General features: G+C 39.7%; 1 protein-coding gene across 4 annotated transcripts in view; it reads right to left on the bottom strand.

The window, feature by feature from the left end:
• Positions 1-17,517, bottom strand: part of ints3 (integrator complex subunit 3) — a 55,308-nt gene that overhangs the window by 29,179 nt on the left and 8,612 nt on the right. For all 4 annotated transcript variants that reach the window (XM_084081193.1, XM_084081195.1, XM_084081194.1 and 1 more), the window contains exons 3-7: positions 8,537-8,620; positions 8,278-8,391; positions 6,816-6,900; positions 3,217-3,283; positions 2,433-2,574 (exon numbers count right to left, since the gene is read on the bottom strand). In XM_084081193.1, the coding sequence (XP_083937319.1) occupies positions 2,433-2,574; positions 3,217-3,283; positions 6,816-6,900; positions 8,278-8,391; positions 8,537-8,620 (492 nt within the window). The remainder of the gene's footprint in view (positions 1-2,432; positions 2,575-3,216; positions 3,284-6,815; positions 6,901-8,277; positions 8,392-8,536; positions 8,621-17,517) is intronic.

Genomic DNA, 17,517 nt, shown 5'->3' with positions numbered 1-17,517 from the left:
ACTTAAATATTCATGATCAATGACAATTAATCAGCAACTAATATTACATGACAGCCCTATGGCATACGTAGTTACCTTATCTTGTAGCACACGGATATTAAAGTTGTCTAAAAATGTTCAGTACTTTTACTTCTACTCCACTACATCTCAAAAGCAAATACCGTAATTTTCGCACTATAAGCCGCACCTGAATATAAGCCGCAGCAGCTAAATTGAATGATTTGTACATATATAAGCCGCACTGGACTATAAGCCGCGGGTGTAAAATCCCTAGATTTAGGAGGTCCCCTAGTGGCCGTTAGCTATAAAAATCCATAGATAAGCCGCACCGTTATATAAGCCGCAGGGTCGAAAAATGGGAAAAAAGTCGCGGCTTATGTCCGAAATTTACGGTATTGTACTTTTACTCCACTACAATTATTTGAAAACTTTAGTTACTAGTTACTTTGGAGATATACATCATTATATTACATTATAATACATACATTAACCACTTTAGCCCTAGTTTAAACCTAGGCTATTTGAAAATAGCAGATCTACAAGCTCAACGCATCGCGACGCATTGTGAGCTTGTAGATCAGCTATTTTCAAAATGTTAATACTTTTACTTCTGGTACTTTAAGTACATTTTGATACCAATACTTTTGTACTTTTACTCAAGTCAATTTTGAATTTCCGGACTTCTACTTGTAACAGAGTACTTCTCCATTGCAGTATTGATACTTGTACTTAAGTAAAACATTTGAGTGCCAGCTTTTCCACCACTGCTATTATCTGTCAAGATGATCCTGTAGTGTGAAGGGTCCAAAGATCCAATCGTAAACCACCTGACTTGCTCACAGACGATCGGGGGCCGCCCCCATAATTAATAAACATGTTTGATATTGATCTGGATGATGACATCACTGCTGTCCTGGCGGGACGACAGGAGCAGGAGCACAGCTGAGAGAAACAACTACAAGGAGACAGACGTGGTCCAGACCATAGCTGAGTGGGTAGAGAGGCAGCCTGGGACACAGAAGGTCCCTGGTTCGAGTCCCGGCTCCGGTCTATAATGTCGAAGTGTCCTTGAGCAAGACACAAGACACTTAACCCCTAACTGCTCGCCAAGGCAGAGATCACATTTCACTGTAGATACGAAATATACAGTGACAAATACCGCAAAAGGAGTAGGGACCAAATCATTATTATTAATAGGCTCTATGCACAGCAGCCAATATATTAGAAAGAAATTGGGCCTCTTCCTTACTTCCTTCACAGGTCTTAACTCTCTCAATGCCAAGCCCCAAGTTATCCCGAGTTTTTTCTGAATGCCCTCAGTGCCTGAACTAAAAATCCAGAGTTTTTGGAAAAAAATGTTCAGAACCCAAGATATCATTATCTGAAGATTTGCAGCTCCGTCCACTCTTTGTTTAACTTATAACTGAAAAAGGTTGTATCTCGCTTCCTAAGCACTTATTTTTTTTACTTTGAAAAAGAAAAGAAAATTGCTGGCAGTTTAGAGAACATCTGTTTTTATTTCATTGGCACTGAGAGAGTTAACAATGATACCAATGAAGGCTCTGTTCCATTCTGTCTGGCCAGAGTGTCTACTGTATGTGCGCATTTGGGATTGTGTGCGTGTGTGCGTGTGTGCACGTATTCGTGCACGGGAGGTCATTAAAATGGTGTATGACCGGCTATAAAATCAGCACCGATCTCATGTTATCACGTGGGGAAGCAGCAGCAGTAGCTGATGTAAATAATCAACGGAGACCGTTTAATTTGCAGCGGTGAGTAACAGGATATGTCTGAGAGGACACGTTATAGAAGGCGTTCTTCCCATATTATCTACAAGCCTCAGCTGTCCAGCTTGCACCACCAGTTCTTTGAACCGGTCTCAGGTGCCAAAAGTCCACTTATTCACTTCCAACGTCTGTCTCCTTGTTGACTGAATTTCTCTGGTCTGTCTGTCCCGTCGTGCCTGTGCCGTTCCGCTCAGACAGTAGCGGTCGGATCCGGATAATCAATATCAAACGTGTTTGAAATTGTCGGAGCGTCCCCGATCATCCTGTGACCAACTCGGGAGGCTTACGATTGGATAGTTGAACCGCTCACACTAGAATAGATTATAATCATGCCCGAGATTCACTCCCGGTATAGGCTGGGATACGGAACGCCCCTCAGATACTCTGGAGGTTAGTTTCCGACCCAAAATCACCTCAATTATCTTTTAGTCTGAGACCAGCTTAATAAGGTGCTTCAGGCCTAATTTATGCTCCGTCGCGCGATGGTGTCACGCGCCGAGAATAGCCGTCCTACAAGCTCACAACGTGTCGCGGATGCGACACGTTGTGAGCTTGTAGGTCGGCTATTCTTGGACATAGTATGAATCAGGCTTCTACCTCTCTTGTGGCACACAGACAGACAGACAGGTATTAAAGATGTCTCACCCTCTCTCGTAGCAGTGTGATGCAGAAGTCCACCTCTCTCTGTCTCAGTGTTAATAACTGTGGCGTTCCGTGGTCCACGATTAGCCTGAGGTACGTGTAGACTGACATGGCTATGAGCATGGAGTTCTTCAACAGCCACTCTCTGACACACACACACACACACACACACACAAACACACACGGTATTAATATTTGTATTTAGCCCACAAGTAGATGGTTTTTAGATGGTTCAGGAGACCAGCTAAACCCCTCTGACACATGTAGACAGCTGTTACTCGTTTAATATCATATTGTACTTAAAAAGCAAATGTACTTCATAATTTGTACTTTTGAATACTTGAACATTTACGTGAGTATAATTGCAGATTAAAAGATACATGCTACCATTCATTTTCAATGGAAATTGGAAACCAGCGACATGAAGATACAAAGATACATCCGACGTTTGTAGCTGTAGCTCTAGCGACAAAAATACAAAGCTATACATTCAAGTTGATCTGGGTTCAACTTCCAGCTACAAAGATACAAAACTACAACTGTGGCTCCGATGTCCGCACGTTTGATGACGCCAGCGACCGCGTTGAGCAACACAGACACAAAGCACCACAGCAACAAAGATGCAGTGTATTTTTGTATCTTTGAATCTGCCCGTGTGAACGCACCGTTATACTTTGTCCACCACTGGCATTAGCCAACAATAGCATGTTGAAGAGACACCATAATAACTAAAGACAACAGCTGATCAACAAGGACACACAATGAAGGTTGCCGGTTTGAAACCTACTTCTGTTCGACCAGGATGTCCAGAACACCCTCAGCCAACCACAGGTTCTTATTGGAGATGTCTCCTCCTGGACGGACGGACACACGCGCACACACACACACACACACACACACACACAAAAGTAAAAAGATACATAAGTATGAAAGAAACACAAGTAGCTTAACCCATTTAGACCTGTGGACGATTCTACAAATCGTCTCTGTCAGGTGGAAACCTCATATGTTCAAAACTGTTACTTTTCAGGAAAGCAGCAGATCAACAAGGTCAAAATGCATCGCTTTGCGCCGCGTTTCGAGCTTGTAGATCTGCTACTTTAGGTACTTTTGCGTGACGCTGTGGTGTGATCAAGCAGGGCGTTAATTTACCAAAAAAAAACACAAAAGGTTAGAAAATGGAGACAAGAGGTTTCTGCCCGAAAACAGCAACAAAATAGCCTTCTAAATCCTAACACTTTTCTGAAAAACCTATGTTGCAATATACAGTATGTAGCTAAGATTTAAAATGACACAGATGCTTTCCAGATCTAAAATGGTTGTGTTGTTAACCCAGTGCATGAGAGCTACGTTACAAGTACTATAGCATATAGCGCAGTGGCAGCTGCAAGCATGCAACTATATTGCATGATCCTAGTTGATAATTATAAACATGTAAAACACAGATTTCATGGCGAACCTCCTAGTTATACCAACATAGGCTCTCACAGCAGCCATATTATCACTTCCTTCACAGCTGTTACCAATGATACTAATGAAGGCTCTGTTCCATTTAGTCTAGCACAGTGGTTTCCACGACCCCCATAACTGTGAGAGTGTACAAATGGAACCAAATGGACCCTTACGGGTCCATTTGGTTCCATTTGTACACTCTCAGAGTTACACACCCAAAAGGGGCCATTTGGAAGCCCATGAGGCTTCCCTGGACCCCAACTTTAGACTCACTGGTGTAGCGGAGTGTTTCCAGTGAGCCAACATGCACAACATCAGCACCCTGACTCTGTTTGACCAGAATGGAACAGAGCCTTCATTAGTATCATAGGCAACACCTGTCAATGTCTTCACAATATGGCTGCTGTGCATAGGGTGCATTGACTTGTAAACACAGTTTTGTTGCCATTGTGGAGATTTACAGGCACGCAGCGTCTGTTGGGAACGAGCGAGAGGTAAAGAGAGGGAGAGAGTGCACGTGAGAGAAAGGGGAACAGGGGACCCTGTTGAAGACTCCTGCTCTAGATATCAGTCTCCTAGTTATACCAACATAGGCTCTATGCACAGCAGCCATATTATCACTTCCTTCACAGGTGTTACCAATGATACTAATGAAGGCTCTGTTCCATTTAGTCTAGCACAGTGGTTTCCACTACCCCCATAACTCTGAGAGTGTACAAATGGAACCAAATGGAACCAAATGGACCCTTACGGGTCCATTTGGTCTCAATGGCAACAAAACTGTGTTTACAAGTCAAGCACACCGTTGTGTGCTCGTAGATCGGCTATTTTCTGCAAAGAGGTTTGGGGTGGAGGGGGGGAAAAAAAGAGTACAGAGTCAGCGGTCAAGTTTACTTAGTATTGAGGGTTTAAGTGATTAAAGGTCTGAAAATACAACATATTAATAGAAAAGATAAGTATAACAAAGAAAACATGAATTTACACAACACTAAAGTTTATGAAATCTATCAAAAAGTGTAATCTGCAACATAATGTTATCCAATATGTAGTGGGGGTCCCTGCTTCATCTCTCTCTCTCAGCTAAGGGGTCTTTGGCCTGAAAACGTTTAAAGGGGCTACACCATGAATTAAAAATATATATATTATATATAAATATTGCCCCCTAATACGTTTTAAACAGGTTGTAAGCCTAAAAAACATCCAGATATTTTTTATCACAATCTGACTGTCTGTCATTCCAAGCTTTTTCAGCTGCAATACCAAAACGTCCTATTGGGCAGGGGGGAGCTACTGAGCAATTCTGTCTGGCCATCGTCAATGCAAAATCAGTGCAAGTGACATCACTTGCACAGCCATTCTGAAATGGCCTGTTCAGACACGCCCATTCAGGAAATCCATGAAATGAGCATGAATGACTGAATGTTAGAAAAAAATATTTTTTGGGGTACAAGAGACACTGGGGAGCCCAAAAAATACTAAAAACCTAAAAAAAAATGAAATTCATGGTGTAGCCCCTTTAAGTTTAATCTAGAGAAAGACGCAGTATGTTTGACGTTACAATATGTCACTCGGCAGCAGGGCTGTCACGATAATGACGTTTTACTTGACAATTAACACTTAACCTGCCTGAATTATTTCAGATTTTTTGCAGCTGTCTGCCAGAGATTTTTCATTGAAATTAAAAAAGTACTCAGGAGCCGAGATACAGAATTTTTAAGTTTTAAGTTAACAAGGAAGTGGATGGGAGTCTAGATCTTCGAAAAATCATAGCTCCTTGGTCTTTGGGTCAAATAAAAAAAAATGTATTTTTTTTTCTTTCTAAAAACGCATTTATGCGTTATTGGCAGGCAAGTGATGGATTCAATAGAACGCATATATGCGTGATTGGCAGAAAATGAGTTAATTATCGTAAAAATAATTGTGACGAATGATTTCATTGTGTTTTTGGCATTCAACGTCGGAAACATAAAAATGACATTTCTTTTTGGCTTTGTTGTAATCACAAATTCCACAGGGCAGATATGACAAATAACTGAAATATACAAAGAAATTATTTACAATGATCGGTACCAATAATCAAAATAAATAATGTACTATGGCCAAAATAGGCCATATTAACACATCGGGTGCCAGCATTTTTTCATAACAACTTACCGTGGGTGCCAGCATTCTCCCCATTGACTGCGCTTTGCTGCTTAAAGTTTCCACGTGCGTTACAAGCAAATCCACGCAAAAAAAAGCATCGATTCATGTTCTGCCATGAGCCTGGCTACAGGCTGGAACCATAACATTCCACTCGCGGGTTACAACGGGGGGGGGATCGCGCATCGCGCATGACCGTTTTTCCCCACAGGAAACAGATTTTTCCCCACAGGAAACAGATTTGGAGATATAGGCGTTTCAAAGTAGGAAATAGACAGGAAGCGGATGGGGGGGAAAAAAAGTGTTTCCGGTGAGCGATCTGGCACTTCCTTCGCAGGATTACAATGGGTGCTCCCAGAGCTGCTCTAGCCCCGCCCGCGCGGAGAAAAACGAAAAAAACAAAAAGACTGAAATCACGGTTCAGACCGTGTTCGGCACCGAAGCTTCGGAACCGCCACTATGTAAACACACGGTTCAGACCGTGTTTGGCACCCGATGTGTTAAATAATTTTATACTTTCAAAATAAAAGTGGAAATAGCAGAATCTGAGGATGTAGATCTGCTACTTCAGCTATTTTTGAAAATGTATGAAAATATATCAACATGAAAACCATTATTGAAATATTGCGATTAGGCGATTGAGTGTTAGGCCTACCAGACAGTATTCTAGCACACGTTCTGGCAGAAAGACATTCTTCACCACGCTCAGCGCATAAAGTGGCCAGCGTCACCAGTGTGTGTGTATTTGTGTGTGAGTGTGAGTGTGAGTGTGTGTGTGTGTGTGTCTCTAACCTGCTATTTGTTTCATTAGAGTCATCAGAACTCCATCAGCTCCGATCACACCCGTCTTTACTAGTTCTTTGACCAACCACACCATCTGCACACAGACAGGTAGAAAGACAGTCAGGTAGAGAGGCAGACAGGTAGCAAGACAGACAGGTAGTCAGACAGGAGGACAGACAAAGAGGAAGACAGACCGATGGAGAACGTATTAGATGAAGTAACTACATAACATTACAAGTATGTAACAAGCGCAGTTTCATCGTTTTTAACAGAAGACATTATCCAGGAGCAGAGATGGACCCTTACAAATGGCACGGGTCCATTTGGTTCACAATTATCAAACATTTAGCCTGGAACGCCCTCAAAAACCCCTCACTTTCAGAAGCAGTGGTTTATCCGATGAACCCACTGGTTTCTTAACCCATTAAAAACCGGGAACGCATCTGTGTAAGCACTTAAACCATTATTTTATACTTTGACTATTCAAAAATAGCAGATCTACAAGCTCACAGCGCGGCACTGAGTGTCGCGCTGTGAGCTTGTAGATCTGCTTTTTTTTTTTTTTCTAAAATTTTTATCCCGCGTAACCCATTTTTTCACCCGGTGCCAATTTCCTAAGTGATCCTGGGCGCTACACCAGCGCTACACCAGTCCCCCACAGCCTGGGGAGGCCAGGGCCGAGCTCATGCTTCCTTCAGTGCATGAGAGCCAACTGACCTTCTTGTCACCTCGTCCTGACAGGGGGGAGTTTCCCTGATAGGACGTAGCGCGTGGAAGGAACACGTTATTCCAACCAGTTCCCTTCCCCTCCATCAGGCGCCCCGGCTGTCATGGGGGAGGCGGTATAGTGACCAGGATTACTACATGTTTTTGTGAGGGTATTAACTACCCTGGGAGACACGGGGAGAACATGCAAACTCCACACAGAGTAGGCCCTTTCGCCTAGATCTGCTATTTTTGAGAAATCGTGAAAATATGTGCACATTTTTGAATATATATATTTTTAGAGCAAACATTTTTAACTCAAATCTTTACTTCTGGGTGTCCCTGGAACAAAATAGTTTTAGATGGGAGGATCCACAGCCAAATACATATCATTTTGGGGGTCCTTGACCTTGACATGAAAAAGTTTTGTACCAGGGACCCCCAGAAGTAAAGGTTAGAGTTAAAAATGTTGTTTCCAAAAATATATATATTCAAAGATCTACTATTTTTGAATAGTAGAACATCGCTGAAAATCTAAAATGACACAGATGCGTTCCCGGTCTTAGGCATCATCAGGATACTCTTCAAACTGGCAGCATTATCCAAATTATATATAGTGGTAAATATCGATCAATATGGGGAAACAATAGTGATGTTTTTTTGGGTCATGTCGGTCGCCCAGCCTAAATCCATCCATTCATCTATAATCCATCCATCCATAATCCATCGATCATCCATCCATGCATCTATAATCCATCCATCCTACCTGTGTTCTGGGTACATCTTGTAGTTTCAGATATTTCTCCATCATGATCTGGTTGAGTTTCACCAGAATCACACTCATCCCATCTCTACTGAGCAGGGCCAGGTCTCTGTAACACTGCACACACACACACACACACACACCTTTAGTGTGGGTTTTAACGCAGTGCACAGCGACAGTAGTTAATGTGTGTGTGTGTGTGTGTGTGTGTGTGTGTGTGTGTGTGTGTGTGTGTGTGTGTGTGTGTGTGTCTTAGTCTTACCCTCTGTGCTTGGGTCGGTTCTGTCAGGATCAAAAAGAATAAACCCAAACACACCTCCTCGTGGTTCTGTGAGCCCTTACACACCTAGAGAGAGGAGAGGAGAGGAGAGGAGAGGAAGAGGGGAGGAGAGGAAGAGAGGAAGAGAGGAGAAGAACCAAGCATTATTTAAGACCTGAGGCCGCTTCTAAGCATTTTCTAAATCCTAACAGTTTTTTGAAAAAAAAATCAAAAAAATATTTTTTCACGATTTTTCAAAAATAGCAGATCTACAAGCTCGCTCTTAATAGTGAGGAAGAAGTTATATGGCTGCTTATATCTAACCTTTATATTATACCATCCCTTATAATACTTCTACAATACATTATGATATGTGTCAGCTTGTAAGAGCCTAGATGTCTCCACTAAGCCTAATATCTATTGTTTTGGTACATCCTATCTTGTTATGGTTCAGTTTGTCCTTCAGGCTGCTAGAGTATAACTATGATCTCTGCCTTGTGCTCGGGGCAGACATGAGTGTTAATGTACTTCTGACCATGATATCATGTACATAAAGCATAACCACCACCACCTAGAATATTGTCTCGACTCCCATGTTCCTTATTGATTACTGATTGATCAGAATTCCACGACAGTTCTTTGCATCACGAACAGGATTCCTAACCCGTTTGGCAGATCCTCCAACAAACAGAGAAGGAGTCCGCAGCTGCAAATCAAGGTAAGGTTTGGCCTTCCCTCCTCTCTCTGTTTTGTTTGGAGTCTGTACACGGTATGGAATCATTTATTTAAATTATACTGTCATAAATGAAGGAATTCTAAACTTTTCCAAATTTATTATTGATAGAAGAGTCAAACAATAGTCTAAGGAGTTATTGTGTGTTGCTAAATATTGTTTTAAATGTGTGTTGTTGTTTTATAAGTGTTAATCGTTTCATGAGTAAGAGAGTATTGTAGTAAGAAGAACACGTTTTCATTTGTTTAAAGGAAGTGTGAAGCTAAGGCCTATAAGAGTAAGAGAATATCTATTATTAATATTCTTATCATTATGTCTAATCATTGTTAAATTGTTATAGTAATAATAAGCGAGGACCCGGGATCTTGAGAGTATACAAGGTTCACTAAATTCAGGATTGTATCCCTAAGGCTAGATGATACACTTTAGTACAGGTAACAAAAGTGTTAGGACCTGATTAAAAGTACCCAGTAAGCAGGACAATCAGTGAAGCCTGCGTAAATAGAAAATTAGATTAAAAGCCTGTGAGATAGAGTTCTACAAAATACGCAATAATGTACAAGGAATAAATTAGAGCCTACGTACCCAAAATGTAAGTGTAGTAAATAATTTGTACTACAATACTCCACTGAATTCATACTTTTAGCAACTTTCATGTCGATTTGATAAAATGCTGCCTTTAATTGTTGTTAAATGGATTGTCATTCACAATTGTTACTTCGGGTAATGTTCTAGTGACATTACAGATTAAGGAAGGGTGCTACAGCAGAGAAAGATAAAGAGTGAGGAATACAGTTTATCAATTAACAGATAGTTGTTCAGTATATCTTTTCAGTAATTTTTGTCATCATTGTTGTCGTTGTTATTGTTGTTGTCTGTGGTTTGTTGTTGTTGTTGTTGTTATTGCCTAGAGGTGAAATTCTGTGTGGTTCTTTATAGACGTGTGTACCTAAATATAGTGAGCAGGTGTAAGATCCTTCTTGGGGGGAATCCTTGTGGATCCCTGAATCCTTTGTAGATCCCTATATTGAAGTATATGTACCTACATGTGACTACCTGAAGTACTGAAATAGTGAAAGGTGAGATCTTTTGACTACCTGAAGTACTGAAATAGTGAAAGGTGAGATCTTTTGTGGTAGAGTCTATGTGGTTCCTTATAGAAGTAAGTACCTAAATAGGTGTGCTGGTAGAGTTTATGCTCCCAGGTTTTTAGGTAGAGTCTATGGGGCTCCCAGGCATACTTCTTCTTGCCAGTTTTTAGGTGAATCAGGTTAGCTACCTGAAAGATTCTGTGAAAGGTGAGATCTTTGTGACTACCTGAAGTACTGAAATAGTGAAAGGTGAGATCTTTTGTGACTACCTGAAGTACTGAAATAGTGAAAGGTGTGAGATTCTGTATGAACTACCTGAAGTACTGAAATAGGTATATTTAGTATATTTTTCAATAGGTACAGTAGAGTATGTGGCTCCCAGGTTTAAGGTAGATTTAGTATATCTTTCAATAGGTAGAGTCCGTGTGGTTCTTTATTGAAGTGTGTACCTAAATAGGCTTATGGTAGAGTCTATGTGGTTCCTAATTGAAGTATGTACCTAAATATATGTGCAGGTGAGATCTTTGTGACTACCTGAGGAATTCTGTGTGAATCATTATAGGAAATTATTTGTGAATCTATGAGTGTGAGTAGTGATCTGTGTGAATGCCCCACTACTGCAGAGTTTCTGTGTAGGTCCCAGTGAATGTGAGTGTCTCTGTGTGGATGCAAATGTGTATGTATGAAGTTGAAGTAGATAGATGCAGTAATTTTGTTAATTTTCGTTGTCGATCATAAGACTCTATGTGTTTTATACAATTCTCCATGTCGTGGTGCACCATGACATGTGAGGCAGTGATGTTTGAATGAGACAGAGAGAGAGAGAGAAAGAGAGAGAAATTGATGATGAGAGAGATCAAGTGCTGCAGTATATGGCAATATTTACATTCATGCCAATGAAGCTATTTGTAATGAATTGAATTGAGAGACAGAAAGAGAGAGGTGTGATTAGTTTTACCATTGTAGTTCTGTTGAGACAAGACTTTTCCGTAATCATTCATTACCGTTAAATAGCCCTTTTGTTGTTTGATATTATGATTTTAAGAAATACTCAATGTTAAAGAGTTGTTCAATTTTAAACAAGTGTGATCTTATCTTAAGCATTGTTTAAGTGAATAGTTATTATTGAATAAGTGTTTGAAGTAAGACTTATATTTGAAGTAAGAACAATTGTTAAATCATTATAGTAATTGTCCGATGGTGATCTAATCTTAAGTATTGGTGGAAGAAAATAGTTATCATTGAAAAGTGTTTGAAATAAATCTTGTAGTTTGAAGTAAGAGCAGAGATGCTCGTAGGCCTGCGTCCTGCGTCGCTGACGCACCATATTGCGAAAGGACGCATTCATGACAACTCTAGTGCGTCCATGGGACGCAGCTCCGATTAGCTCCGATAATATATAATATTTGTCAGCTGTGATCTACATGGACTCTCTCGGTTAGGCACCGTTGGTGGAGAAGTATAACTCTCCGGTTAGACACCGTTGTACTGGAGAAGTATAACTCGGTTAAACGGCGTTGTGTGGCAGAAGCAGCAGCACAGCCCCTCGCTGTTAGTCTACGCTACACACACAGAGAGAGAGAGAGAGAGACGGCATGAGGACCTGCTCTTAAACGTGTTAAAACGTCTTGGATAGACCACTGTCTGGAATAATAACTGATCATCATACATACAGGTCTACTACTAATCTTTGTTGCTGTTGTCATCTTAAATTGACCAGCCAAAGTAAAATCCCCGATTTTAGAGTGTTCTCCCACTTGCTTGGAGATCAGAGTGAGTGGTGGATTAACGCATGTTGCCAATCAGCTGTGTAACATTAGCAGGTTAACGATGGCTCGTTGATCCTATGCATTTGACCCTGATTTGACCACAAAGGCAAACAAAAGCACTAATTAATGGCAGCTGTAAGTAACCGGTTGTCTATCGTCTGTGTCTTGTGTATGTTTAATAGGCAACTGGATGTTTTCTGTAGCTTAGAGATATCATAACAATTAATTCCCTGAAGAGGGTAGACCCTCTCCCTCATGCTAAACTTAAAGTGACTTATAAGGTTCCACTTCTCCTCAAAAAGACAACTTTATTTTCCTTTCTCAATGACAAGCCTAATAGTATTATTGCATGTTGACTATGTGCAATAACTGCAAGCCAATGTTCATAGGCATTGTCAGTATTTGTCTTCATTATTTCTTGAATTCCTATTTCTTTATTTGCCAATACTTCCACTGTAAGCCAGTGTTTTCAGTCTACACAATAAATAGTAAAAATAAATTCTACATTCATAAATAATACAAAATAAAATAATAATAATGATTAAAAGGTTCTATGATTAAATGTATTCTATTGGTCAAAGGTATGTTAAATCCACCTGTTGCCCACTACTAGTATTTCTTACCATAAGGTGTGCTAATACTACAGAATCATATACATTTTAAAAAATATATTTATGATTTTTTAATATATGTATATATATCGGTATCGGTCTTGAAAAGCAGGAACGGGTCGCACTGATCTAGATCTGCTATTTTCACAATATGTATCTGTGGAACTGAATCAAACTAAATTAAGTGCCTCAACTCCTAATTCCTCAGGGTGGGGGGTCCCCAGTTAAAATATGATTATTTTGGGGGGTCGCTGCCTGAAAAGGTTGAGATCCACTGCATCAGGATATAATGTACACAGTCACACACGCATAGAAGATATGGAGATTGGAGATCAAAGAAAACGATAGGGGGGGGGACGTGTAATTGGGGACCCATAAAATGTCCCTGGGACCCATCTAAAAGACCACCCTTGCATCCCAGGACCCATTACATTGAAAACCTAGCAACATCACTGTAAGAGTTAATTGAATCTGTCGTATTAAACAATGAAATATTTAGTTTCAACATGGCCAACACAGCTGGTTAGGACCCAACACTTTCCCAGTAGTCAAATAGTGAGACAGAGAGATACAGAGCTGTTGTGCAGGAAGAGATAAGAGATAAGAGACCCGTTAAGAAAACCTTTAGTTTGAAGTTAAGTGAGACAATTCCAGAATATACAAGATGCACTATAACATACATTTTGATGCACCAAGCATGCCAAGTTTGAAGTAAATCAGTGACAGTGTGGGAAGTATTTTCCACTACATTATTTTTTTAAATATAGTAAGTTGTTAAGTAAGCCTTGCCCAACTACAATATGAGGCCCATAGGGTAGGAGCCTGTTTCCTTAGTGTGAGCCAGTTTTGATGTACAAATACACCCCCTGGACATGACGCTAGTATGTCTCAGGGACTTACCCCAAAACCCTTGATGTGCCAAGTAGGGAGGCATTGGGTCCCATGCTTAGAGTTTTTTTTTTTTTTTTTTTTTGGTATGCCCTAGCCGGGGATCAAACTCTGCCCTCCCAATCTCAGGGCGGACGCACTAACAGCAAGGCCATTGCAAGGAGACGTCAGTTCACTGATGTGATGTTAATTATGATATTTTAATAGAGGACTCACGGCGTACAAATACAGTAATTGTAAAATGTAAAATGATGCAGAAGTGAAACATTGACAACTAAATCTTGGTGAAATCTGAAGCTTTTCTAAAAATACATAACTAAGTGTAGTGAACAATATTCTTAATACTTTTGTTGTGAGCTTGTAGATCAGCTAACTTCTCTATAAAATAAATAGATAAATACATAAATAATGCACTGTGCCCAAAACAGGCGAGATCCTTTATACTTGTATCGGCTTGTAGATCTGCTATTTTTGTTAAATTTCATGACCAGTCTGCAAATATGTTGTAACTATGATCTGTAAACCCAAATTTTACACTAAACTATGTTGAAAGTGACAAGTTATGCACACCAACTGCGACAGCTCAAGCAATTATTAGTATGTCAAATATTCCGAATAATCCCAACTATGGTTCAACTATTGTGTAATTATATTTGAATATAGTGTGCACCGAGTAACATTTTATTTTCTTAGAAGTACCAGTCGAGAAACTATATGCAATGCATTAAGGTGAATGTAAACATAATGTAGAGAGTCTGTATTGTTGATACTAACTGAAAATATGTCAGTGTATTATGCTTTACAGCACAAGAACATAATCTGGAGTGCCAGCCAGCAAGGACGTTCCAAGCAGGCAAAACTATAAAACGCCATTTGACCATTTCAATAAGATAAGTACATTAACTATTACGTTTCAGATAACATGTAGCCCATATGGCTCCTATCACTGATATAGTATTGAATACCTAACTTCTTCTTTGCGTATTTCGTGGTAGTAGTGTACTTTTGTTGCAAACATAATTTTAGCTATTGATATTTTCAAGTGCTGTACATTATAGTAATTTAGGAAGTGAATATTTTGCGTGTTCCTGATACTCAACATTCCACATATTTTGTTGTTTTTAAAATGAATAGACATTATAGCATTTTTAGTTGAATGATTTCAGATCCATAAGTAGAGAGACTCAAGTAATTTCAGACATTGCTAACATTTTCTTTGTAGTTTTATGTTGCCAGTTGCGGTGGAGTGGCTGAAAACACTACTTCAAAGGAGTCCATACTTCACATCATCGACCATGCTGCAAAATATATCACAATATTTTGCTAATCATTGACCTAACTTTTATTTCTATTACCATGGTACCACTGATAGGGTGGATTAAGTTTGTTTTTGTTGTCGTTAACCTTCCATTTCTCTGAAATAGGTCGACTGGCTACGGAAGACACTTGTACAATTTTGCTGTCATTAACCTTACATTTCTCTGAAATAGGTCGACTGGTTACAGAAGACAGTTGTACAATTTTGTACAGCCCGAGAATAATGTCAATTGACCTGTGAAAAAGGCACAGGAAAGTTGTTTTGTTGCGTTTCCAATTACATTTTGAGTATGTGTTTTGTGTATGTCAATCAAAGTGAATGAAAACTAATTAACTAACTCACTAACCTTATTAATCAACCCAATAACAAGTTCATTGAATAATTATAGATGCATACAAAAAGGTATGCGCTGTGTGCTCGTTCTTTTATCACCTTGTTCACAACTGAAGGGAGGGCCCTGGGACCCAAATGTCCCTAATGACATCACAAGACAGTGTAGACACTAAATGGGATTTCTTTTCTTGGTTAGACTCATGGGCCTTACCAGGCATTTCCACAATTTTTTAAAGCTGCAATGCCATTCTTTTTACTCTTGATACTGTTGTGTGTGGGAATCCAATGTATAAAATCTATGATTGCCTCTGTATTCTTGTGTAACAAACCAGCCACTATGTTGCCTGTCATTGCTCTTTCCGATGTGCATGACGAGCCTTCATGGGACTTTGATTTTGAAGGCTTGTTTGAGGATGAAGAGGAAACACTTGACCTATGAGCAAGCGCGAATCTTGTTCAAAGTGAGGGTGATCAGCACTAGTGACCTCTCCCCTCGTCCAAAACACACACACACACACACACACACACACACACACACACACACACACACACACACACACACACACACAAGCCCCTTTTCCACAAGCCCTCTCCCCAATCAACAACTCCCTTTCAGACACACAAGCCCTCTCCACAACCCCCAACAACCTTTACACACACACACACACACACACACACACACACACACACACACACACACACACACACACACGTGCATACACTGAAGCCAAAAAGGACATTTTTTTTTTTTTTTTTTTTTTTTGGAACAGAAGACCTGAAGATTTTTTTTTGTGTATGAATTGTCAATTGATACTGATCATATTAATGATATACCCGGTTGAGGGCTACGGCCGTTGTTCAAAAGAAAAACAAGAAATTACATCAAGGTGGTGGTGCAAATAGTTGAGAACGATAGTGATCTTTTCCTACACGTAGGTTTTTCGACACTATCCGCAATCGTATCTATCATTATTGACCATAATCAATTGACATTCTATTATTTTTCATCATGTGATCATTTCATGTACCAACATTTTTTTCTTTCTATTATAATGTGATGTGTAATATGTAACAAAAACAAAAAGAAAAAAAAAAAAAAGGATGGAATTGAGGAAGAAGTTATATGGCTGCTTATATCTAACCTTTATATTATACCATCCCTTATAATACTTCTACAATACATTATGATATGTGTCAGCTTGTAAGAGCCTAGATGTCTCCACTAAGCCTAATATCTATTGTTTTGGTACATCCTATCTCAGGGGTTCTCAACCTTTTCAGGCCGCGACCCCCAAAATAATGATATTATTTCCCGCGACCCCCCACGTGCACCCGTTCGCGCGCGCAAAGGTTATTTAATTATAATAGGTTATTTGATAATTGTTTATTATCAAAACATTTTTGCAAAAAGTGGGTAAATTGAGTAAATTAACTGATAAAACATGAATTAATGATAACATAAAACAATATTTTGTTAAAAAAAAAAAAAAAAAAAAGTTTTTTTTTTTTCAAATTCACCAAAAAATCTGGCGACCCCCCCAAATGATTTGGCGACCCCCCTGGGGGTCGCGACCCCCAGGTTGAGAACCACTGTCCTATCTTGTTATGGTTCAGTTTGTCCTTCAGGCTGCTAGAGTATAACTATGATCTCTGCCTTGTGCTCGGGGCAGAACTACAGTACCACTGACATGAGTGTTAATGTACTTCTGACCATGATATCATGTACATAAAGCATAACCACCACCACCTAGAATATTGTCTCGACTCCCATGTTCCTTATTGATTACTGGTTGATCAGAATTCCACGACAATAGGTTAAAAATGTCCTAGATAACAGAGTACACAACACTTGTATTACTACTAATACCACTACACTTGTTACTACTACTACACTATTATTACTAGCCTTAATACTACTACTGCTATTACAATTACTTCTAGTAATATGACTATTACTACTACAACAACAGTACTTTGCCGGGTGGAAACCTTGTATGTCCAAGACCAAAACAGTTCTTCTTTTTTTATTATTTTTAAAACATTTTTTAAATAGTGAAAATAGCAGATCAACAAGCTCACCACGCATCGCAAAATGATTTTGTGCGACACTCTTGCATGAAGTAGTAGGGCATTAAAAAGTTGGGGCTATTCTCAGTGTATGACCACCATAAATTAGGCTTAAGACACCTTTAGCTGGTCTCAGACTAAAAAGATAAATCGAGGTGATTTTGTGTCGGAATC

Source organism: Gymnoscopelus microlampas (assembly GCF_963454915.1).
Source record: "Gymnoscopelus microlampas genome assembly, chromosome: 15".
NCBI classification, from domain to species: domain Eukaryota; kingdom Metazoa; phylum Chordata; class Actinopteri; order Myctophiformes; family Myctophidae; genus Gymnoscopelus; species Gymnoscopelus microlampas.
Note: the sequence above shows the minus strand (reverse complement) of the source record. Positions and strands in the feature narration are given on the sequence as shown.